Source organism: Heterodontus francisci, chromosome 18 (assembly GCF_036365525.1).
Source record: "Heterodontus francisci isolate sHetFra1 chromosome 18, sHetFra1.hap1, whole genome shotgun sequence".
Lineage (NCBI taxonomy): Eukaryota > Metazoa > Chordata > Chondrichthyes > Heterodontiformes > Heterodontidae > Heterodontus > Heterodontus francisci.
The window spans coordinates 41,094,827-41,118,979 of NC_090388.1; the positions used below are offsets into that span (position 1 = coordinate 41,094,827).

The 24,153-nt window shown below is 42.1% G+C and overlaps 1 protein-coding gene across 10 annotated transcripts in view; it reads left to right on the forward strand.

Annotated features, from left to right (window-relative positions):
- Positions 1–24,153, forward strand: part of immp2l (inner mitochondrial membrane peptidase subunit 2) — a 737,403-nt gene that overhangs the window by 44,481 nt on the left and 668,769 nt on the right. The window contains exons 4-5 of one of the 10 annotated variants that reach the window (XM_068050592.1): positions 3,820–3,872; positions 13,065–14,125. The exons of 4 other annotated variants lie outside the window; for them this stretch is intronic. In XM_068050592.1, coding sequence (XP_067906693.1) covers positions 3,820–3,865 — 46 coding nt within the window. In that variant the 3' untranslated portion in view covers positions 3,866–3,872; positions 13,065–14,125. 5 more of the 10 variants (XM_068050593.1, XM_068050596.1, XM_068050594.1 and 2 more) reach the window with 5 other exon arrangements.

The following is a 24,153-nucleotide window of genomic DNA, read 5'->3' on the forward strand; positions in this document are numbered from 1 at the left end:
GTCATATTATGGCCACTCATCCTTAAAGGTTCTTTTACAACAAGATTATTAATTAGCCCTTTCTCATTACATAATACTAAATCTAAAATAGCCTGTTCTCTAGTCTTTTTCTTTAGCATTGGCTTATTTGGCTTCTGCCCAGTGTTGGTTTTACTGCCCAGGAAGTACTGTTCTTCGTGGGTGCATCATTTTTTAAACTTCTTTTTATTCTTTCCATGGGATGTGGGCATCGCTGGCAAGGCCAGCATTTGTTGCCTATCCCTAATTGCCCTTGAGAAGGTGGCAGTGAGCTGCCTTCTTGAACCGCTGCAGTCCATTTGATACGGGTACACCCACAGTGCTGTTCGGGAGGGAGTTCCAGGATCTTGATCCAGCAACAGTGAAGGAACGGCAATATATTTCCAAGTCAGGATGGTGTGTGGCTTGGAGGGGAGCTTGCAGATTGTGGTGTGCCCAAGTGTTGTCTGTTCTTGTCCTCCTAGGTGGAAGAGATCACAGATTTGGAAGGTGCTGTCGAAGGAGGCGTGGTGAGTTGCTGCAGTGCATCTTGTATATGGTACACACTGCTTGCTGAGTGTTGTTGGAGCTGATTTCATGCAGGCAAGTGGGGAGTATTCCATCACACTCTTGACTTGTGCCTTGTAGATGGCATTGGGGAGTCAGGAGGTGAGTGACTTCTTGCAGAATTCCCAGTCTCTGATCTGCTCTTGTAGCCACAGTATTTATGTGGCTGGTCCAGTTAAGTTTCTGGTCAGTGGTATCCCCCAGGATTTTGATTGTACTGCCATTTAATGTTAAGGGGAGATGGTTAGATTCTCTCTTTTTGGAGACGGTCATTGCCTGGCACTTGTGTGGCGTGAATGCTACTTGCCACTTATCAGTCCAAGTCTGAATGTTGTCCAGGTCTTGCTGCACATGGGCATGCATTGCTCCATTATCTGAGGAGTTGTGAATGGTGCTGAACACTGTACAATGATCAGCAAACATCCCCAATTCTGACCTTATGATGGAGGGAAGGTCATTGATGAAGCAGCTGAAGATGGTTGGGCCTAGGATACTGCTCTGGTGGTTCAGCTGGATGTTTACAAACCTATGACACTATTTAAGTAATAGGGAATCATTTGATTGTCCTGGCCAACATTCTTTTTTTAACCAGTAACATCAAAAAAGATTATTAATTCATGCAGGGCATTAGTTATACCACGCCTGGAGTACTGTGTACAGTTTTGGTCTCCTTACCCAAGGAAGGAGATACTTCCCCTTAGAGGGAATACAATAAAGGCTCACTAGACTGGTTCCTATGAGGAGAGATTGAGTAGACTAGGCCTATATTCTCTGGAGTTTAGAAGAATGACGGGTGATCTAATTGAAGCATAAAATTCTTAAGGATTTGACAAGGTAGTTATTGAGCAAATGTTTCCCGTGTCTGGGGAGTCTAGAACACGGGGGGGTCACAGTCTCAGAGTAAGGGATCAGCCATTTACAACTAAGATGAGAAATTTCTTCACTCGCAGTGTTGTGGATCTTTGGAATTCTCTACCTCAGAGAGCCGTTGATGCTCAGTTGTTGAGTATATTCAAGACAGAGTTCGATAGATTTTTGGGTACTAAGAGAATTAAGGGATATGGGGATAGTCCAGGAAGGTGGAGTGTTAATTATATGCAGGTGGAGGGCATTGATTTAGGTTTTACTTGAGCACATATAAAGAGACACTTACTAAAACAGTGTATGGTTGAGTTAGGATGTATATGCTTGTAAAGTTTCACTCTGTAAAATAAGTATAAGACTGAGTAAAGATTGGCTCCAGTATCATCTTTCACCGACTGGCTCTCTGGAATAGAGCATGGAGTTGAGGTGGGAGATCAGCCATGATCTTACTGAATGGCAGAGCAGACTCGAAGGACCAAATAGCCTACTCCAGCTCTTATTTCTTATGTTCTTATCTCATTATTTATGTGATATTGCTGGTTTACGCAGTGAGCTGTACCTCAAAATACTCGTTTTATGAAGGGCTTTGAGATGTTTTGACATGAGGTGCTAAATAAATGCAAGTGGGAGGAGGCAGATCTCTAGCTTAATTAATACCCATTTACCTTATGGGCAACCGTGTGGTGAAAATGATGCGGCATACTCAGGAACGGGTTGTCTTCAAAAGTAAAGGGCTGTCATCACTATTATTTGTATCAGATCCATCATTTTGAATTTGGCTCTAGTAGCATGGGCTAATACTATGCCTTGAAAATTTACAACCAGGATGATAAAATGTTGAAAATGCGACTTTATAGTATGTGTGTGGAAAATTCAAACAGGAACAGTTGATTTGGTGTTGATGTATCTATATCAAAAGTGTATGCAAATGGAAGAAGTACTGTACGTTATACCACTGACAGTTTGGGCAGTGGGGTATTATAAATGGGAACTAATGTTGACTTACCCGGGACACCGGAGAGGCAGTTGACCTGTGAGGAATCACATCGAAGAGAGGGAGCTTGTTACAACCCAGTGAGGAAGGTGTCTAGGGGTCCCTTTCAGCCTTCACCTGGTCTTAACTGTAACAGGGTTTAATTTTAAAAACAGTGTTTTTAGCTCCCCCCTTGTGAATCCTTGTTCACCGCTTTCCAATTATAAGGCAAAGAAACCAGCAGAAACAGGCTTTCTTAGGTTTAAAGAAGAAAAGCTTGAAATTTTTAAAACTTAAACTCTAACTCTGTTAACGCATGACGTGCCCATGCTAGCATGCACATGCCATACGCACATGCAGATAGAGACAGGATAGAGCAGAAGAAATAAAGTGGAAAAGTTTGAGGCAATATCTGAGGAGGTTTTTTTGTGTTATGGTTCTTCGAGCTCACTGTAGTGTCCTTTATTGTAGGTAGATCTTGCTTTTCATTGGGGCCCAGTATTCTTCTTAAACATTGTTCGCTGTAAGAGACTTTTCTCTCTTGGGGTTCATGTGTCTTCAGTAGTTTTGGAGTTCCTTGGGAAAGAGATGGGAGCAGGCAGACAGGAGAGGCTGTGGCGAGTCAACCAGGAGATATCTTCTCAGTCCAGGAGCATTCTGCTTTCTGCCCAAACTGTTTGTACAAATTCAAAAAACTCAGGTTGCCCAGCAGGTTAGTCATGTGACTAGCTGGTTTGACCATTCAGCCATCTTAGCAGTCAACCTGGAATGCGAGCTCCCCCACCTTCAACGTCTGGTGATCAAAAGTCCATTGTGGGTTGAATGTGTCAAAGAATGGACCTTTGTCCTTTCCAAACACTGTCTGTTAATATACACATGTTTTTCCAGACAAGATCTGGCAATTTTTGAAAGCAAGTCCTTTCTTCACTTCAACAACAGTTTGAAATGTTATGTTCATGTGGCAAAATTAATACGCCTCATGCTTGGCAGGTGGAGGCCTGCATGACAGAGTTATAAATCAAGACCAAGGCTCAGGGCCTGCACTTACCTGGGAGATCGGAGAGGCAGATTGTGGTTGTGACTGGAGGTCGGCGCGCACTGGATTTGAAGACAGAGTGGAAAAACAACCTAACAGTGACATCACAGGAAAGTTGTAAGCTGATTGGTTGGTGAGAAACTGCTGTTAGATTGTGTCTGTAAATAGCTAGAAAATCAGAAAAAAAGTAGCTTTTTAACCCTCAAATAGCTAACTGGTAAGTGGTAAGGTTAGTATTACTAAGATTTTAGTTAGTGTAATTTATTACTAATTAGAAAGTGCTGCTTGGAGACAGTGTGAGGCTGAGTTTGGTGTGTGAGGGAGTTAAGTGATGAGGGGAAGGAGGTGCTCTTTTGTCTCTTTTCTTTTTCTGCCTTTTCAGCCTCCAGTATTTGGTTCTTGATACAGGGGAAGAAGCTGATTGTTGAGTAACTGGTAAGTTATTCTTCTTATTACACTAACAATAATAGTTTGTAAAGTTAAGGTATGACAGAGCAGCTCGGCCGATTTGAATGTGCCTCCTGTGGTATGTAGGAACTCGTGGACAGACCATGGGTCCTTGACAAACACATCTGCAGGAAGTATCGCCAGTTGCAGAAGCTTGGGAGCATGGGCAATACAGTAATAATGGGCGACGACAATTTACATATAGACTGGGTAAACCTAATTACCACTGATGTTGTGGAGGATGAATTCCTGGACTGTGTACGAGATGGGTTTCTAGAGCAGTATGTTGAATCAACTAGGGATCAGGCTATTTTAGATTTACTATTATGTCATGAGAAAGGGATAATTAATAACCTTGTTGTAAAGGAGCCATTAGGAAATGGTAACCACAATATGATAGAATTTTACATTAAGTTTGGAAGAGATACAGTTCATTCTGAAACTAGGGTCTTAAATCTGAACAAAGGAAGCTATGAAGGTATGAGGGGCAAGTTGACTATGGTGGATTGGGAAAATACATTAAAAGATTTGACGGTAGACATGCAATGGCCAGTATTAAAGAAGTATTACATGGTTTATAACACATATACATTCTTCTAAGATGCAAAAACACAACAGGAAAGGTGAATCAACCGTACTAACAAAATAAGTTAAAAATTGCATGAGGTCAAAGGACGTGGTTTATAAGGTCGCTAGAAAAGGTGGTAGGCCTGAGGATTGGGAGCCATTTAGAATCCAACAAAGGAGGACCAAGAAACTGATAAAGAAAAGGAAAAGAGAATATGAAAATATGAATGGAAGCTAGCTGGAAGCATAAAGGCGGACTGTAAAAGCTTCTTTAGGTATGGGAAAAGGAAAAGGTTAACAAGGACAAATGTGGGTCCATTACAGGCGGAAACAGGAGAATTTGTGGTGGGTGCCACAATGGCGCAGTGGCTAGCACCGCAGCCTCACAGCTCCAGCGATCTGGGTTCGGTTCTGGGTACTGTCTGTGCAGAGTTTGCAAGTTCTCTCTGTGACTGTGTGGGTTTCCTCCGGGTGCTTTGGTTTCCTCCCACATGCCAAAGACTTGCAGGTTGATAGGTAAATTGGCCATTGTAAAAAATTGTCCCTAGTGGAGGTAGGTGGTTGGAGGATTGAGGGAAGGTGGGGATGTGAGAGGGAAAAAATGGGATTAATGTAGGATTAGTATAAATGGGTGGTTGATGGTTGGCGCGGACTCGTTGGGCCAAAGGGCCTGTTTCGGTGCTGTATCTCATTGAAACTTAGAAAATTCTTACAGGCTAGATTGTAGAATTCACATTATGTTTTCCCTGGCTGGTGAGTCTAGAACCAGGGGACACACAGTCTCAGAATAAGGGACAGGCCATTTAAGACTAAGATGAGGAGGAATTTCTTTACTCAGAGCGTGGTGAATCTGTGGAACTCTCTAACTCAGAGGGCTGTGGAAGCTCAATTATTGAGCATGTTCAAGACAGAAATCGATAGATTTCTGGATATTAATAGCAACATGAGATATGTGGATAGTGGGGAAAAATGGCATAGAAGTAGATGATCAGCAATGATCTGTTTGAATGGCAGAGCAGGCTCGATGGGCCGAATGGCCAACTCCTGCTCCTATTTCCTATGTTCCCATGTGTTTTAAACTATTTTAGCTGTTTCTCTTCACAATTTCATGTCTTTTTTTTTGCTGCAAACCAAGAAAAGACTATCATAAATCTAATGGGATTGTATTTTACTGTGCTAAGTCTTTACATTATCTGCTGCACTTATGAAGCACTGATTGTGTATCAGATGTATGTCTGATCCTGGATTTTACCGGTAATAAGCAAAATGACCCACAAGATGTTGCTGTGTCTTGAAAATGCAAATTTTCTAGATGAAGCAGTGCTAAATGGTTTAAAAGTAAGCAAACATATTCTACTTTTGCAGTAAAAAAAAAAGACCTCAGCACACAAAGCAAGGCATTCCATAAATACTTGAGGAAAAAACAAAAGGAACCTGTGACTGTTCTGTGTGTACGTATTGAAGAGGTGTGGCCATGTTAGTTATGTAAGAGCTATGATGCAACACACCATGTGTTTCTGAACGTTTACCAGTCTTGAAGAAACACCTGTACAGTGAACATCTCAATGTACTAGCTGCTCTACCATTACTCAATAAAGAACCCACAATATTGCATTACTGATCCCATCCGGAGTGGTCAGTCTTTGTGTACAGTCTCTACTAATGTAGAGGTTCAAGGAACATGCCATATGTTGGCAGCGGTGAGATTTCTGAAGACCCAAAGACGCAACATGTTAGCACTGCTAGGTTTTTAGAAGAACTAGATATGTTACAAGCTGATAATGGTGTTAGGACTCTTCTTTTCCTTTTGGAAGATCAGACCATGTTGCAAGCCATTTTTTCTCTCAAGTCTACTCAGCCACAATCTGAAATAAAAACAGAAAGTGCTGGAAATACTCAGCAGATCGGGCAGCATTTGTGGAGAGAGAAGCAGAGTTAATGTTTCAGGTCTGACCTTTCATCAGACCTGGCAGTTCATGAGCAACGATCTGGATCTCCAACACCCCAACCCTTCCAGCCTTCTTACCTTTGAAGCAGTGCAGTCAGCAGCAGCTAAGTAAGCTTCTTTTCACTTCAGGCTGTGAAGTTGGTTGGCTACAGACTCCTGCTTACTCGATTGACACAGGGATTCTGAGGTCAGTTTCACGGGAGCAACTCGAGGAAGTCTGGGTGAGTTGAATACTGTACAAAGGTAACAGACCTCATTATGTTTGCGAGGTGCATCGGATGGTTTAGTCCCATCACGGCAGTGGGCTGAGCACAAAATCGGCATAGTTTTGATATGGGGAGTGCCGCAATCTGTCAGTGAATGAGCGACAGTCAAGACTCAGAACTGAGGAGAGTCTTTATTGTTGTTCAGGAGGAGCGATTGTTCTTGCTATTTTTCGAGGGAAAATTGCCTTTACAGTTTTGGACCTTCAATTTTTCTTTGTGCCAAATCGACCCTTTATGCCAAATCTACCCTTCGTGCCAAAAGTATGCAAATTTGGCAACAGCGCCACAATCTCCAAGCCTGTTCATTTTTGGTACTACAATAAGTATCCACAGCAAGAGACAGTGCCACAACTCCCAAAACAGTTCACCAGTGGAACTACAACTTTTTTTTCATTGCAGAAGACAGCACCACACCATCCAAGTCTGTTCAGAAGTGGTACAGCAAGTGTTTCTATGATTTGCCTTCACAGCTCATCTTTTCTTCTGCAGGTGCAACAATACAGTCATTTCAATCATGGCAACACTTTTCCCTATAATTAATGGGAAAGCATCTGACCTACTTTCAGAATTTCTTCTTTTCAAGCAGAGTCAAGCTTTGTTTTGACGACCTAGCCGTTGATGATCCACAGAAGCAAGCAGTAAAGCTAAGCATAGCATATGGCAATGAAGGACTATATTGTCTCAACACTTTTGGTCTTAATGACAAAGAACAGAAGGATCCTGAAAAGATTTGGTCCACTCTAGAAGACCAATTGCGCCTCAAGCTTAATATTCGAGTGCACTGACTCTAATTCATGTCTTTCAGACAGCAGCCTAGCGAATCCATAGACCAGTTTGTCAGTCATCGTCGTGCCAAAGGTCGAGAGTGTGATTTTACTGACACTGAACTAGCCAATCCCATCACTGAACTTGCCGCCAATCCCATCACCGAACTTGTGATTGCATCCACACCGATGGAACTTTATCAAAAAGATCTTTTGGACAAAACCAAAGAGTACACGGTTGACGCCTGATTGAAGGACGGCCACAAATTTGAGTCCATCATCGCAGGTCAACAAAGTCTTCAGTCTCTAGGTTACAAATACTATAGGTGCATTGAATAGGGATTCCAAATCCAAGACACCATATACAAGGTCCAGGCTTTTACATTCACCAAAAGCCTGTCCAGCACTTAACTCCATATGCAAAGCATGGGGTGTCCGGGGCCGCTGGAAATGACACTTGCAAATCCAAGACAGACACTGGGGCCAAGAGTCCTGAGCACAAACAGTCGAAGCGCAGGACACTTTCACGCCTTGACAAGCTTTGCAATTCTCCATCCTGACACAACTAATTCATCCATGAAGTTGCAGGTGACACTAGCACTACTGATCCTGAAGATCAGAGAATACGCACAAGTGAGTGAGCGGAACAGTTATTCCATGTTGTTAATGTTACTTAGCACATTGATTCGATTACTGTGCTAGAAGCACATATTTCATGTCCAGGAAAAGAGGGCACACAATTGCTCTGAGCAAAAGTGGACACGGGTACCAGTGCTAACATTTTACCCCATGCATCTTAAAATGCATGTATGCGGGTAAATGGCATGTCAAGATAACTTCGAGCAACACTCAGTTAACTGCTTACAATGGGTCCCCGATCTCATGTCTCGCATCCATTATGATTCAGTGCTGTTATAATGATTTGGATTGGAAACCCCAACTTTTCTACATTGTGCAAACAACTGGACTTACTATCGCTGGTCTGCAAACATGCAGTGACCTAATCTTGATACCCATCCACGGCATCAGGCGACACCAAGCACTATCTCCCTTCAGTCCTGAAACGGTCACTAGAAGGAGCCTTGCAACAAAGGAGTGCAATGTTTTCCAGTGGCTTTCCAAAGGTTTTCTAAATCTGTCCATATTGTGACCAGAAGATAAAAGCTCTTTTCAACTTCCGCATGTCTTGTTATTTCAAGATTCCTAAGGGTGAGAATGAGGATGAGGCACAGCCTGTTACATCTGACATACAGCACTTCCCATGCGAACTGTATACAAACGTATGAATTAGGAGCAGGAGTAGGCTACTTGGCTCCTTGAGCCTGCTCCGCCATTCAATTAGATCATGGCTGATCAGACTGTAACCTCAACTCCACTTTCCCGCCTACCCCGGTAACCATTCACCCCCTTGCTTATCAAGAATCTATCTACATCTGCCTTAAAAATATTCAAAGACTCTGCTTCCACTGCCTTTTGAGGAAGAGTTCCAAAGACTCACAACCCTCTGAGAGAAAATATTTCTCCTCATCTCTGTCTTAAATGGGCGACCCCTTATTTTTAAAAGTGACCCCCTGTTCTAGATTCTCCCACAAGAGGAAACATTCTTTCCATATCCACATTGTCAAGAGCCCTCAGGATCTTAAATGTTTCAATCAAGTTGCCTCTTACTGCTCTAAACTCCAGCAAATACAAGCTGAGCCTGTCCAACCTTGCCTCATAAGACAACCTGATCGTTCCAGGTATTAGTCTAGTAAGCCTTCTCCGAACTGCGTCTGACACACTTACATCCTTCCTTAAATACAGAGACAAATACTGTACACAGTATCCCAGATGTCATCTCACCGATGCCCCATATAACTGAAGCATAATCTCCCTACATTTGTATTCAATTCTCCTCACAATAAACGATAACATTCTATTAGCTTTCCTAATTACTTGCTGAACTTGTATACTAACCTTTTGCAATTCATGCAGCAAGACACCCAGATCCCTCTGCATCTCAGAGCTCTGCAATCTCTCACCATTTAGATAATATGCTTTTTTATTCTTCCTGACAAAATGGACAATTTCATATTGTCCCACATTATACTCCATTTGCCAGATCTTTGCCCACTCACTTAACCGAGCTATATCCCTTTGTAGCCTCCTTATGTCTTCACAAATTACTTTCCTACCTAACTTTGTGCCATCAGCAAATTTAGCAACCATACCTTTGGTCCCTTCATCCAAGTAATTTATATAAATTGTAAAAAGTTGAGACCCCAGCACTGATCCCTGCGGCACACCACTTGTTACATCTTGCCAACCAGCAAATGACCCATTTATGCCTACTCTCTGTTTCCTGTTAGCTAGCCAATTTTCTATCCATGCCAATATGTTACCCCCTTACACCATGAGTTTTTATTTTCCGCAATAACCTTTGATGTGGCACCTTCTGTGTTCTGGAAATCTAAGTACAGTACATCCACCGGTTCCCCTTTATCCACAGCACATGTTACTTCAAAGAACTCCAATAAATTGGTTAAATATGATTTCCCTTTCACAAAACCATGTTGACTCTGCCTGATTACCATGATTTTTTCTAAGTGCCCTGCTATAACGTCTTTAATAGTAGTTTCTAACATTTTCCCCAAAGACAAATGTTAAGCTAACTGACCTGTAGTTTCCTGCTTTTTGTCTCCCATCCTTTTTGAATACAGGAATTACATTTGCTATTCTCCAATCCAATGGAACCTTCCCTGAATTTAGGGAATTTTGGAAAATTAAAACCAATGCATCAACTATCTCACTAGCCACTTCTTTTAGGACCCAGGATGAAGTCTATCAGGTTCCGGGGACTTGTTAGCCTACAACTCCAACAATTTGTTCAGTACCATTTCCCTGGTGATTGTAATTTTCTTGAGTTTCTCCCTCTGTTCCATTTCCTGAGTTACAGCTATTACTTGTAACCTCTATAGTGAAGAGCAATTCAAAATATCTGTTCAATTCATCTGCCATCTCCTTATTTTCCCTTACTAATTCTCCAGACTCACTTTCTGTAGGACCAACGCTCACTTTGTTAACTATTTTCTTTTTTAAATATCTATAGAAACTCTTATTATCTGTTTTTATATTGCTAGCTAGCTAGCTTTCTCTCATACTCTAATTTTCCCTCCTTATCAATCTTTTATCCATTCTTTGCTGTTCTTTATATTCTGTCCAATCTTCTGACCTGCCACCTATCTTTGCACAATTATATGCTTTTTCTTTAAGTTTGATACTCTATTTAACTTTTTTAGTTGACCATGGATAGTGGTTCCTCCCTTTGGAATTTTTCTTTCTCGTTGGAATGTATCTATTCTGTGTATTCTGAAAACTCTCCTTAAATGTCTGCCACTGCATCTTTATTGATCTATCCCTTAACCTAATTTGCCAGTTCACTTTTAGCTAGCCCTGCTTTCATGCCCTCATAATTGCCCTTATTTAAGTTTGAAATACTAGTCTTGGACCCATTTCTTTCTCCCTCAAACTGAATATAAAGTTCAATCAAATTATGATTACTGCTACCTAGGGGTGCCTTCACTATGAGGTCTTCAATTAATCCTGTCTCATTACACAATGCCAGGTCTAGTATAGACTGCTCTGGTTGGCCCTCCAGAACGTGCTGTTCTAAGAATCCCGAAAACATTCTATGAACTCATCATCTAGGCTACCTTAGTTCATCTGTTTTTTCCAGTCTGCATGTAGATTAAAATCCCCCATGATTATCGTTGTACCTTTCTGACAAGCTGCCATTTTTTTCTTCCTTTATACTCTGTCCTACTGTATGGGTACTGATAGGGGCCTGTACACCACTCCCATGAGTGACACAGTTCATTTACTTTTGTTTTGAATGCTACGTGCATTCAGATGCAGAGCCTTTAGTTTTGTCCTTTTATTATTTTTGTAATGGCTAGCCTTGACTGCTCATTTGCTTTCAGATTTGTACACTCGCCCTTCCTGTCATGGTCTGTTTATCATTTCCCATATTGATACCTTTCTATCTTGCCTTGTCTCTACTCTTTGATTTACTACATCTTCCAAATTTGATCCCTTGCCCCCACTATTTCATTTAAAACCCTCTCTACTTCTCTAGTTATGCGTCTGGCTAGAACACCAGCCCCAGTACTGTTCAGGTGTAAACTGTCCCAAAGGTACAGCCCCCACTTTCCCCAGTACTGGTGCCAGTGTCCCACGAACTGGAACCCTCTTCTGCCACACCAGTCTTTGAGCCATGCATTCATTTCTTTAATCTTATTTGACCTATGACAGTTTGCACATGGCTCAGGTAATAATAGAGGTTCTGCTTCTTAATTTGGTGCCTCGTTCCTTGTACTGACTATGCATAACCTCCTTCCGTGTCTTGCCTCTGTCATTGTTACCTACATGACCATGACGACTGGATCCTCCCCCTCCCACTGTAACTTCCTCTCCAGCCCTGAGTAAATGTTCCAAACCCTGGCACCGGGCAGGCAACACAGCCTTCTGGACTCTTGCTCTTTGCTGCAGAGAACAGTGTCTGTCCCCCTCACTATATTGTCCCTTACTACTACTACATTCCTTTTTGCTCCCCCCACTTGAATGGTGTCCTGCACCATGGTGCCATTATCAGTTAGGTCATCCACCCTGCAGCCCCCACTCATCCAAACAAGTTGAAAGAACTTCAAACCTGTTGGACAATTGCAGACGCTGAGGCTCCTGCACTCCTGCCCTCTGGGTCCCCTTACCTGCCTCAGCTGCAGTCACGCTCTCCTGTCCCTGACCACTGATGAAATCATAAGACCCTATCCCAAAGGGTGTGACCGCCTCCTGGTACAAAGTGTCCAGGTAACTTTCCCCTCCCTTAATGTGTCGCATTGTCTGCATCTCGGCCTCCAGCTCAATGACTCTGAACCGAAGCTCCTCGAACTGCAAATACTTACTGCAGATGTGCTTGCCTGGATCACAATGGTCTCTCGGAGCTCCCACATGCTGCAGCCGTGACACATCACCTGTCCTGCCATCCTGAATGTGTTTTAATTAACTACTTAATTATTTTATTCAAATTTGTATCCAGTGCATGAAGTTAGAGATGTTCTTCTAGAACAATGCAGGAAAATGAAAGAAATGCATGACAATCACGCTGGGAGTGAATTTCCCAAATTAACTCTTGATCAGCAAGTTAACTTTCAAAACCCTGTCACATGGAGTTTTGCAGCAGTCTCCAAAGTTCGACCAGAACCACGTTCTTACGAAGTAACTACACCTACTGATGCTACATTACGTCGTAAGTGAGGTCAAATCAGAGCTGTGCATAACTCCAAGTCCATAGAAGTCTCCATTTCAACTCATACAAGATCAAAGACTACATCTCAAGCAGAGTCTACACATTCTTCTTCCATGAAATCCAATTCACCTACATCTGTTCCAGTATCTGAGAATTGCTACCATTTAGAAATCTGGCAGAGTTAACAAACCGCCTTTACATTTTTGCGATTGATGTTCTTGTATTTTCTTATTGCTCCTTTTGTAGTATCTCATAATACTTGTCTCTACATGTATATAGTTAACTTTTACTTGCCTGAAGGAGATGTTCAAATTTGTAAATCTGTTCCCCCTCTTTTCCTTTTGACAAAAGGGGGATATGTGTGTATATCTTTAAGAGGTGTGACTACAAGACCATGGTAGTCATGTAAGAGCTATGATGCAACACACCACGTGATTGAGTGTTTACCAGTCTTGAAGAAACATCTGTACAGTGAACATCTCAACATACCAGCTCTTCTGCCATTACTCAATAAAGAACCCACAATATTGTGTTACTGATCCCATCTGGAGTGGTCAGTTATTTGTGTACAGTCTCGACTAACAGAGATTCAAGGAACACACAGCAGTGACTGCAGTAGTTATGTTCAAATGCTGACACCTAAATGCATAACTTATTTTGTGCAGTTCTCATTTTTATTGGTGTATAGGAACTTGGAATTTTCTGTCCCATTTTTGTTCTTTGTTTTTGTTTTCTGAAATACAAATATTGGAACACATACATTAATTCATCTGTAATATGCTAGGAGAGTTTTCAAGTGTGTCTCTATGATGTTAAACTAGTAATTGCTTTCTGTAGACAGTTTTCCACTTGACCTGTAGTGCTGATTCCTCATACAGAGAATCTTATAAGAAGGATTAAATCTCCTGCACACTCAATTTGGGACTAAATGTAATTTTGTTTTAAGAAGTAAGGTGTGTTCTATTTAAGCTTTGGAGTGATTATTTAGCTCTATATATCTACTTGGTGAATCTGTAATTTTAGTGCAATTTCCCTCTTTTTGAAGGCAAGGGAGAACATCATATCTGCATCGCTTTCATTTGTATAAATTTTCATCATGATACTGAAGTTCTGTGTTAATCCACAGGATGGCACTGTGCAGCTGATTAAATAACGGTTTAAACAGGCAGAAATGAAGTTCCTTTGTGCAATTTTAAATGAGAGATATTCAGTCTAAGGACTGGTATTGTCTGGTGCAGAGTCTTTGAACAGAAATTTAAGTTAAATAAACAACTTAGGCTATTACTAGGTCAGTTTAAAATGAAATGTGCCTAGATCTCCAGTAAGTGGAAGATAATTAAATTCTGGAATGCACAGACATGGCTTAAGGTTTTTTTTTTGCAATTATTATTCTTTTGCTGTAGATTATGTAAAGTGATGATATTAAATAATTGCTCTTTTTAGACTTCAAAAATTATTTTGACCTGCATTTTCTGTGACAATGGTATAATTGTCTGTTTATATTTCCATTTACCAGCAGGCCATCTTACTTTATTATTAAAGTTTTTATTAGAAATTCTATTTAGTGACATTTCCAGATTTGTGCTTTAATTATCTTCCCTCAGTCTTGTATCTGCAGTATGCTGATATTTATATTAAATTATTATTGAGGTGAGGTAGAATGAGATTTTCATGATCAGTTTCCCTGCCTTCAATCACGATTTATACTGTTATAATACTGTTCTCACCAGGCATTTCTTGCACTTCATGTGAGCTTTATTAGATCTTCACCCAAACATATCTCTTCATATGCCAAAAATCTTGCCTATAGTGTACATGTCCTGTATGGATTCACCTTACCTATTGTGCCATGATTTTCAGTTTCACTTTATACATCAACATTTATAAGGCAATTACATTTATAAGACCTCAACATCTTGCTGTCACACCTTTTTGATTGGCTTAAAGTAAATTGCAAATTTTGACATCGCACCCTCTTGGTCTATATCCAAATTATTGATGTACATAGTGAACAGAAGTTGGCCCAGAATTGAACCATTTGGGATACCAGCATGCACTTCAAACTACTTTCTTTAAAAAGCTGCCTTAACTCTTGATCTCCTGTTTTTGTCCTTCCTAATCAATTTGCCATCCTCCTCCTAATTACTTACCCTTAATCTCCCATGTGGTCCCTTGTCACTGACTTTCCTAAAGTCAGTATGCACTACATCCACTGCATTTCTCCCACCTGCCTCCTCAGGTTTGTCAAGATCATTTAGAACCATAGAAAAATTATGGCACAGAAGGAGGCCATTCAGCCCGTTGTGTCTGTGATGGCTGAAAAAACTAGCCTCCCAATCTAATCCAACTTTCCAGCACCTGGTTCATAGCCTTGCCATTTCAGGTGCATGTCCAGGGATCTTTTAAAAGAATTGAGGATTACTGCCTCCATCACCGTTCCTGGCAGTGAATTCCAGACACCCACCACCCTCTGGGTGAAAAAGATTTTCCTCGTGTCCCCTCTAATCCTTCTACCTTCTTCTTCTTTGGCCTCCTTTTCTCGAGAGACAATGGGTAAGCGCCTAGAGGTGTTCAGTGGTTTGTGGAGCAGCGCCTGGAGTGGCTATAAAGGCCAATTCTAGAGTGACAGACTCTTCCACAGGCGCTGCAGATAAAATTGGTTGTCAGAGCTGTTACACAGTTGGCTCTCTCCTTGCGCTTCTGCTGGCCATAGCACTGACGCCCCCTGCATCCCTTCCCCCCCCCCGCACCCATTCCCCCCCCGCACCCCTTCCCCCCCCCGCACCCCTTCGCCCCCGCGCACCTTCCCCCGCACCCCCGCGCACCTTCCCCCACACCCCTTCCCCCCTGTACCCCTTCCCCCCGCGCACCTTCCCCCCCGCACCCCTTCCCCCGCCCGCGCACCTTCCCCACTCGCACTCCCTCCCCCCTTGCACCATCTCCCCCCACACCCCCTTCTCCCCTTCCCCCTCGCACCCCCTTCTCCCCACCCCCTCCCCCTCGCACCCCCTTCTCCCCACCCCCTCCCCCTTGCACCCCCTTCTCCCCTCCCCCTCACACCCGATCCCCCCAGCACTGCCTTCCCCCCTCGCACCTCTTACCCCCATCCCCTTCCCCCCCGCACCCACTCACTTCCCCCCCGCACCCACTCACTTCCCCCCCGCACCCCCTCCCCCCTTGCACCCCCTCCCCCCTTGCACCCCCTCCCCCCTTCCCTCTCCCTCCATGAAATCGCACAGTTTACTTGTTAGGGGCCCTGCTTGGGGATAGGAGCAAACAACCCCACTGCCTTGTGGGTGTCTCGGGAGATACCAAGGCAAAGGGAGTAAACCCTAACAGAAAATCCGGAGCGGAACCCCTAAGGCAGTCATGTGTCCTTCTACCAATCACCTTAAATCTGTGCCCCCAGTAATTGACCTCTCCGTTAGGGGAAAACAGGACCTTCCTGTCTATTTAGGCCCCTCATAAATTTGTACACTTCTATTAAGTCACACCTCAGCTGCCTCTGTTCTAAGGAAAACAGCCGTAGCCTATCCAATCTTTCCTCATAGCTGCAACTTTCGAGCCCTGGCAACATTCTTATAAATCTCCTCTGTAGTCTCTCCAGACCAATTATGTCCTTTTTGTAATGCGGTGACCAGAACTCTATGCAACACTCCAACTGTGGCCTAACCAGCGTTTTATACAGTTCCAGTATCACATCCCTGCTTTTGAATTCTATACCTTGGCCAATAAAGGAAAGCAATCCATATGTCTTCACTCTATCTACTTGTCCGGCCACCTTCAGGGATCTTTGGACATGCACTCCAAGGTGTCTCACTTCTTCTACCCCTCTCAATATCCTTCCATTTATTGCGTATTCCCTTGCTTTATTTGCCCTTCCCAAATGCATTACCTCACACTTACCTGGATCTATATCCATCTGCCACTTTTCCGCCCACTCAACCATTCCATTGATATCTTTCTGGAGTCTACAGCTATCCTCTTCACTATCAACTACATGGCAATTTTTGTGTCATCAGCAAATTTCCCAATCATGCCTCCCACATTTAAGTCCAAATCATTAATATACACCACAAACAGCAAGGGACCCAACACTGAACCCTGTGGAACGCCACTGGAAAACAGCTTTCCATTCACAAAAACATCCTTTGACTACAACCCTTTGTTTCCTGGCCCTGAAGAGAATAGAGGGATATGGGCCCCGGAAGTGCAGAAGGTGTTAGTTTCGGCAGGCATCAAGATCGGCGCAGGCTTGGAGGGCCGAATGGCCTGTTCCTGTGCTGTACTGTTCTTTGTTCTTTGTTTGTTCTGAGCCAATTCTGGATCCAAACCTGCCACATTCCCCTGTATCCCATGGGTTTTCATTTTACTGACCAGTCTGCCATGTGGGACCTTGTCAAATGCCTTATTAAAATCCATGTGGACCACATCCACCGCACTTCCCTCATCAACCCTTCTTGTTACTTCCTCAAAAAACTCAATTAAGTTAGTAAGACATGACGGTCCCTTAACAAATCCATGCTGACTATCCCTGATTAATCCGTGCCTTTCTAAGTGGCAGTTTTTCCTGTCCCTAAGAATAGATTCTAACAATTTTCTCACCACCGAGGTCAGACTGACTGGCCTATAATTATTTGGCCTATCCCTTGCACCCTTTTTAAACAATGGTACAATGTTCGCAGACCTCCATTCATCTGGTACCTCTCCTGTATCTTGTGAGGATTTAAAGATCATCCTCAGCGCATCTGCTATTTCCTCCCTGGCTTCCTTTAACAACCTGGAATGCAATCCATCCAGTCCTGGTGATTTATTCACTTTCAAGGATGCCAGACCCTCTAGTACTTCCCCTCTCATTATGCTTATCGTATCTAATATTTCACAATCCTCCTCTTTTACTACAATGTCTACATCAACCCTCTCCTTTGTGAAGACAGAGACAAAAAAACTCATTAAGAACCCTGCCCACATCTTCTGCATCCACGCATAAGTTCCCTTGTACATCTCTGATAGACCCTACCCTTTCCTTAGTTATCCTCTTGCTCTTTATTTACTGATGGGTTTTCCTTGATTTTCCCTGCCAATAATTTTTCATGTCCTCCCTTTGCTTTTCTAATTTTCTTTTTTACTTCACCCCTACACTTGCTATACTCCTCTAGGCTTTCTTAAGTATTAAGATTTTTGTGATCGTCATAAGCTTTCTTTTTCTGCTATAACTTACCCTGAAAGCTTCTCGATAACCAGGGGGCTTTAGATTTGGCAGTACCCCCTTTATCTTTCTGGGGACATGCCTACACTGTGCCTGTAAAATCTCGCTTTTGAATGCCTCCCACTGGTTTGCCACTGATTTTCCTTCAAGTAGCTGTATCCAGTCCACTTTCGCCAGGTCACCTCTCAGCTTCTTAAAATTCGCCTCCCCCCAATTTAGAACTCTTACTCCTGTTTTTTCTTTGTCCTTTTCCATGATTATGCTAAAACTTACTGTATTATGGTCACTATCTCCAAAATGGTCACCCACTGTTACTTCCTCCACATGCCCAGCTTCATTACTGGACTAAATCTAGAATTGCACCCCCTCTCATTGGCCTTGTTACGTGCTGGCTAAAAAAGTTCTCTCGAACACAGTTCAAGAATTTTGTCCCCTCTGTGCCCTTCACACTGGATCCCAGTTGATATTGGGGGAGTTGAAATCCCCAACTATTATTGCCCTATAGTTTTTGCACTCATAAATTTGCCTACATATTTGTTCTTCTACCTCCCTCTCACTATTTGGGGGTCTATAGTACACTCCTGGTTGTGTGGCTACCCCTTTTGTATTTCTGACCTCCACCCATATGGCCTCATTTGATGATTCATTTAGCATACCATCCCACCTCAAAGCTGTTATTGATTCCTTAACTAATAATGCTACACCCCCTCCTTTTTTATCTCCCTCTCTATCCCGCCTGAAAACTCTATATCCAGGGATGTTGAGTTGCCATTCTTGCCCCTCTTTAAGCCAAGTTTCCGTTATAGCAACAATATCATGTTGCCACGTGTCTATCTGTGCCCTCAGCTCATCGGCTTTATTTACTACTTGTATTTAAATAAATACCCTTTAATACTGCCAAATTCCTGTGCTGCATACTTTTTAACCTTTGGTTCTTCTGTCTTTCAGAGTCACTTGCTAATTTTCTGCCTCCTGTTCCCTGCTCTGAAATTGTCCTATCTAAGACTGCGCTCAGGTTCCCATCATCCTGCCAAGCTAGTTTACACTATCCTCAACAGCACTAGCAAACTTTCCTGCAAGGTTATTTGTCCCAGTCCTGATCAGGTGCAGACTGTCCGGCTTGTACAGGCCCCACCTTCCCCAGAACCAGTCCAAATGCCCCAGAAATCTGAAGCCCTCCCTCCTGCACCATCTCTCCAGCCATGCATTCATCTGGTGTATTTTCTTATTTCTATACTCACTAGTAATCCGGAGATTATTACCTTTGAGGTTCTGTTTACTAATTTCATTCCTAACTCCCTAAACTCAGCCTGTAGGACCTCATCCCTCTTTCTTCCTATATCATTGGTACCAATGTGGACTACGACCTCTGGCTGTGCACCCTCACCCTCCAGAATGCCCTGTAGCCGCACGGTGATATCCATGACCCTTGCACCAGGGAGACAACATACCATCCCTTTTGAAATTTATACTGGCTATTTCTATTTTCTCTTTATCTAAATATGTGGTAGTTTAATTCTTAGATGCTCTAAAATGTTCCCTGTTGTTAAGTAACTGGCCTGTAATTATCCCAATTAGCTCTGCCTCTTTTTTAAAATGGGTACTATATTCACCACCCTCCAGTTAGTTCTCCAACACTCATCCACACGCAATGGAGCTCTGAAATATAATTTCTAATACCTCTTTATATTTATCTTCCTATGTACCCTGGTTGTATCACATTATGCTTTGTCTTTAGCCAAAGTAATTTAAAAGAAACAAAAACAAGAAATGCTGGAATCACTCAGCAGGTCTGGCAGCATCTGTGGAAAGAGAAGCAGAGTTAACATTTCGGGTCAGTGACCCTTCTTCGGAACTGACTGTTCTTTTAATTTAAAAGAAAGTCTTGCAGTAATATAGTGCTTTTCAAAGTGCTTTACAATTAAGTTTTTTTGAAGCGTAGTCACATTGTAATGTAGGAAATGCGACAGCCACTTTGCACACAACAAACTCCCACAACAGCAATGTGATAATGACCAGATAATCTGTTCTTTTGTGATGTTGATTGAGGGATAAGTATTAGCCAGGACACTGGGGATAACTCCCCTGCTCTTCTTTGAAATAGTGCTGGGGATCTTCTACATCCATCCGAGCAGGCAGATGGGGCCTCGGATAACATCTCATCCAAAAAATGACGGCACCTCCGACAGTACAGTACTCCCTCAGTACTGTAATGGAGTGTCAGCCTTGATTTTTTATTTGTGCCCTGGAGTAGGACTTCAACCTGGAACCTTGTAACCCAGAGGTGAGATTGCTACCAACTGAGCCATGGCTGACATATATATTATGTATATTATAAATAAATCCTTTTTTATCCAGTAGTCTATTCATTAAGGAAACCTTTTGTAGTGCAGTAACTAAATCTTTCAAAATATACTTAATTTCATTTTTCACAAGCTCTTTATTTTGATTCAACCTAATTTTTGCCAAATTACCATACTGTATCTCTCTGAATTTTAATGAGTCTTTATTGCATGTATGTCTAACTTTCATTTCTTATGTCTCAACTTGATATTCATTGTCCCTTTGTCTAATTTTCACCCAAATTTCAGCATATTTTAATTGTATTTCAGTCTAGCCTTCAGAACTCATTCAAGCTGTTGGTACTTTTACCCTACCCATGGGAACAGTAATCTATCTTTGAGAATGGCAAAATTGAGAATTCTCAATATGTCATTGGCACGAGTGTGTGTTGAATCCTTTCTGGCAATTATCTCTCCATCCCCAAGATGATAAGGTAGCATTTTTCCAGTGTGCCATCATGATACTGGCAGGGGCATTCCGATTTTATTCATAATGGAGGAATGAAGTTTTATTTTATTGGCATGTTTTAATTTTGTGCCATAGTCTTTCACTTAGTCTTCATTCTCCACTCACCATTAGCTTACTGATCTTACTCTGCACAGTGTGTAAAGACTGAAGAAGTTTAAAGCATTTCTGATTAATGCAAAGCTTGCATCTTGCTATGAAAGGAGATGAGCAAACAATACTGCGTGGTCTTTAAATGTTTTGCTGTGTAAATTAAAATGCTTTTTTAATCTTCTCCCACTCTTCTGTGTGAAGTATTAGGAAAGGGAGGAATTCATGTTAATGTCCATTAATTTTCTCATATTATCTGTGTATGCTGGTTAGATTTATGATTTTCCTGCACCTCATATTCTTATCCATCACTCTAATGTTTGGTTGAAGCCTAGTTTGAAAATAGTATGTCCCTCTGAAGACTTACTGTAAGGGATTATGAGTGCTTGTAATAAAAGCTAATTTGTAATATCCTTTCCATTCTTTGTTTGTCTGACTGTCAATTTGAACAGAAACTGATGCAAAGTTGACAGTAATGATGCAATTCTCACCATGCTCAGCCGATGTGTTGTATGCTAAATGTTGATAGAAAATCTAGTTTTCCTCTGCAGCTATATAGAAGAGGAAAGAAAGGTCTAGAATGGAATACTTCAAACAAAAGATTACTCTCTCCCTCACACCTTTTTTGTAAGAGAAAGTACAGGATTATTTTTAAATTATTTGCCATTTGTGAACAACAGCATTATGATTTCAGATTGGTGTAAGAGCTGTGCTGAAACCATCAAATCATACAAAACTATGCTGTATGCTGGATAATTTGCAGCTCCAGCCTGCAGTAGTTTGACTGCCTCTGAAATCCTTTAAATCAGTTTGAAGTCATATCTACTGCTGTTTGTAAAGGAATGAGTCCAGGACACACCTATAACTGGTATTGCCAGAGTGCTGTAGCAAGGGGAGGTTGACTGAGCTCTGGGGTTCATGTTAGCTTGAAAATTCATACTCTCTAAAAAAAAAAATATAATAAATAATATAAATACTCCTTGGACTTTCCTGCCCATTTAAGTACTTTGAAACCATTTTTATAGAGGTTTGAAAAGATTTTCTATGACGTATTTGTATGATCACTTTGCTGACTGAAGAATTGAATTTGACTTCTAAAGTGTAATTTAAGTACAGTGCTAAATTTGGGTTGTCTAAATTAATGACTTAAGCAAACTAAATACTATTGAATGTTTTTAAAAAGATACATGCCTTTTTCAGTTGAAGGAAACGTCAGACATTTGTTGTAAAAACAGAAAATGCTGGAAATACTCAGCAGGTCAGGCATCAACTGTGGAGAGAGAAACAGTTAACATTTCAGGTCAATGACCTTTCATCAGAGGAAAGATCCAACATTAACTCTGAGTATTTCCAGCATTTTCTGTTTTTGTTTCAGATTTCCAGCATTTCCAGTATTTTGCTTTTGTATTAGACATTTGTAACTTTTTGCAATGTCCTGTAGCTCTGAAAATTGTAGTTTTCCTTCTAATGGGCTCGACGTCATTGTTAATTGTTGAATGTATATGGAAAAAAGAGGTGATTTCCTTTTATGGTTTTATGTTTTTACTGAGAATTCTAGAAATCAAACAAGTTAAACTTTCTATGGGGCTCATTTAAATATGGGACAATTAATGCATCTTACCTTTTTGTTACTGGTAACCATGTTTTGCAAATCTGATCGGTTTAAAATGTGGATTTGTTGTTAACTCGTGTTGAGTCGTGTCGTTAGAAATCCAGGACAGTGCCAACAGATCGCCTAATTGTACTAAGTAACTTCTGATTTCTCCAATTTCTGTTTGATCTTTTTACTTAGGATAATTAATAGAAGTTTGTAACTGTTTGGGGGTCACAGTGTTGTGTGAAACATGAAGTAATCAAGATGGCTAATAATGGAGAAATAACATTTAAATGACTGCATGTTAGCCATATCTGCGGTCTTGATTAGCCTTTGAAAATACTTTGGTAATCAGCTAAATCTGAAAAATACATTTATAACAATCATGAAATTTTGAGATGAATAAATTGTTCAAATGTGTCATTTTTATCAATTAGATTTGCCCATAGAACTAAATCGTCAATGTCCTTGGATTGACAAAATGTAAGGAACTTGAGAAACATTGGGCGCCCTTTGAACTCTGCGGCATGCCCGCATTCAGCAGCCGCCACAGAGCCCCCGCAATATTACGCACAGGGGCTCATTACCATTACTGCATCGAGCCACCCACCCCCACCCCCCAATATTACGTGGGGAGAGGCGGGACATCCGGCGCTGTGAGGAACCATTTGACAGCTGTGCAGCAGGTGCTGGGGCTCTATTTTACGCACCCCAGCACCTGCTTCCTGACAGCTGTCAAAGAATACTTACCTCACTGTTGAAGAGTGGGCTGCTGTCAGTCTGACAGCAAAGCAGAAAGTGCTGGAGAAACTCAGCAGGTCAGGCTGCATCTGTGGAGAGAGAAGCTGAGTTAACTTGACCAAGTTCACAGACCTGAAAGTTAACTGCTTCTCTCTCCACAGATGCTGCCTGACCTGCTGAGTTTTCCCAGCACTTTCTGCTTTTCTGCCACATACTTACCCTGCTGTGTCCCAGTGCCCTGTGATGTTGCTTTGCTCTTCTTCCACTCAAGTGTTACATTGCTTCTAGTAGGCAAGCCGCACCTGGGTGAAAAATCTTAATTTTGCACATTCTAGGACGTGAGGCTTAAATGTACCATAAAAGGCAAATACACAACAGACCCACAGGTCACCGAAGTCTTCCTGCTCACTCTCCTCCAGGCTGTGTGGGCAAGGCGGGAGGTCCTTTTCACCAGTGATGCTAAGAAGAGGCTCTTCCGCCTGAACAAGGCAGCCTGGCTGGAGATAGCAGAGGAGGTGAGTAGCCGTGGGGCCATCCGGCGTCAAAGGATCCAATGCCGGAAGGGGATGGACAATCACTCTCCCAGCCAGCCGGGGCCCTCTAGGCCTCGTGCGCACAGGATATGACCGCCAAAGTCATCCACAGCCAAAGGGCCATCATATCAGCAGCCTTCTTACAGTCATGCTGCTAGCACAGAAGTGGCACTGCATAGGAGCATCCGCAAGCATTTCCAAAAAGCATTGTGACACAAGTGGGTCTGCATGGGTGACACAACAATGTAGAAAGGCTGAAAACAAAATTGTCTTCACTAACATGTGCGTTGCTTTTACTGTGTGAATGAAGTTTGCCAGCATGTACCGATCGTGGCTCCTCCTATTATATAATTGGCCTTTCAGAACTGCAAATGTATGGAATAACATCATTGCCATGCCAGCATTACTCGTGCGCCTCCATGGATGCAGTAATATGGACAATGGCTCAGTATTCTGCTGCCAGTA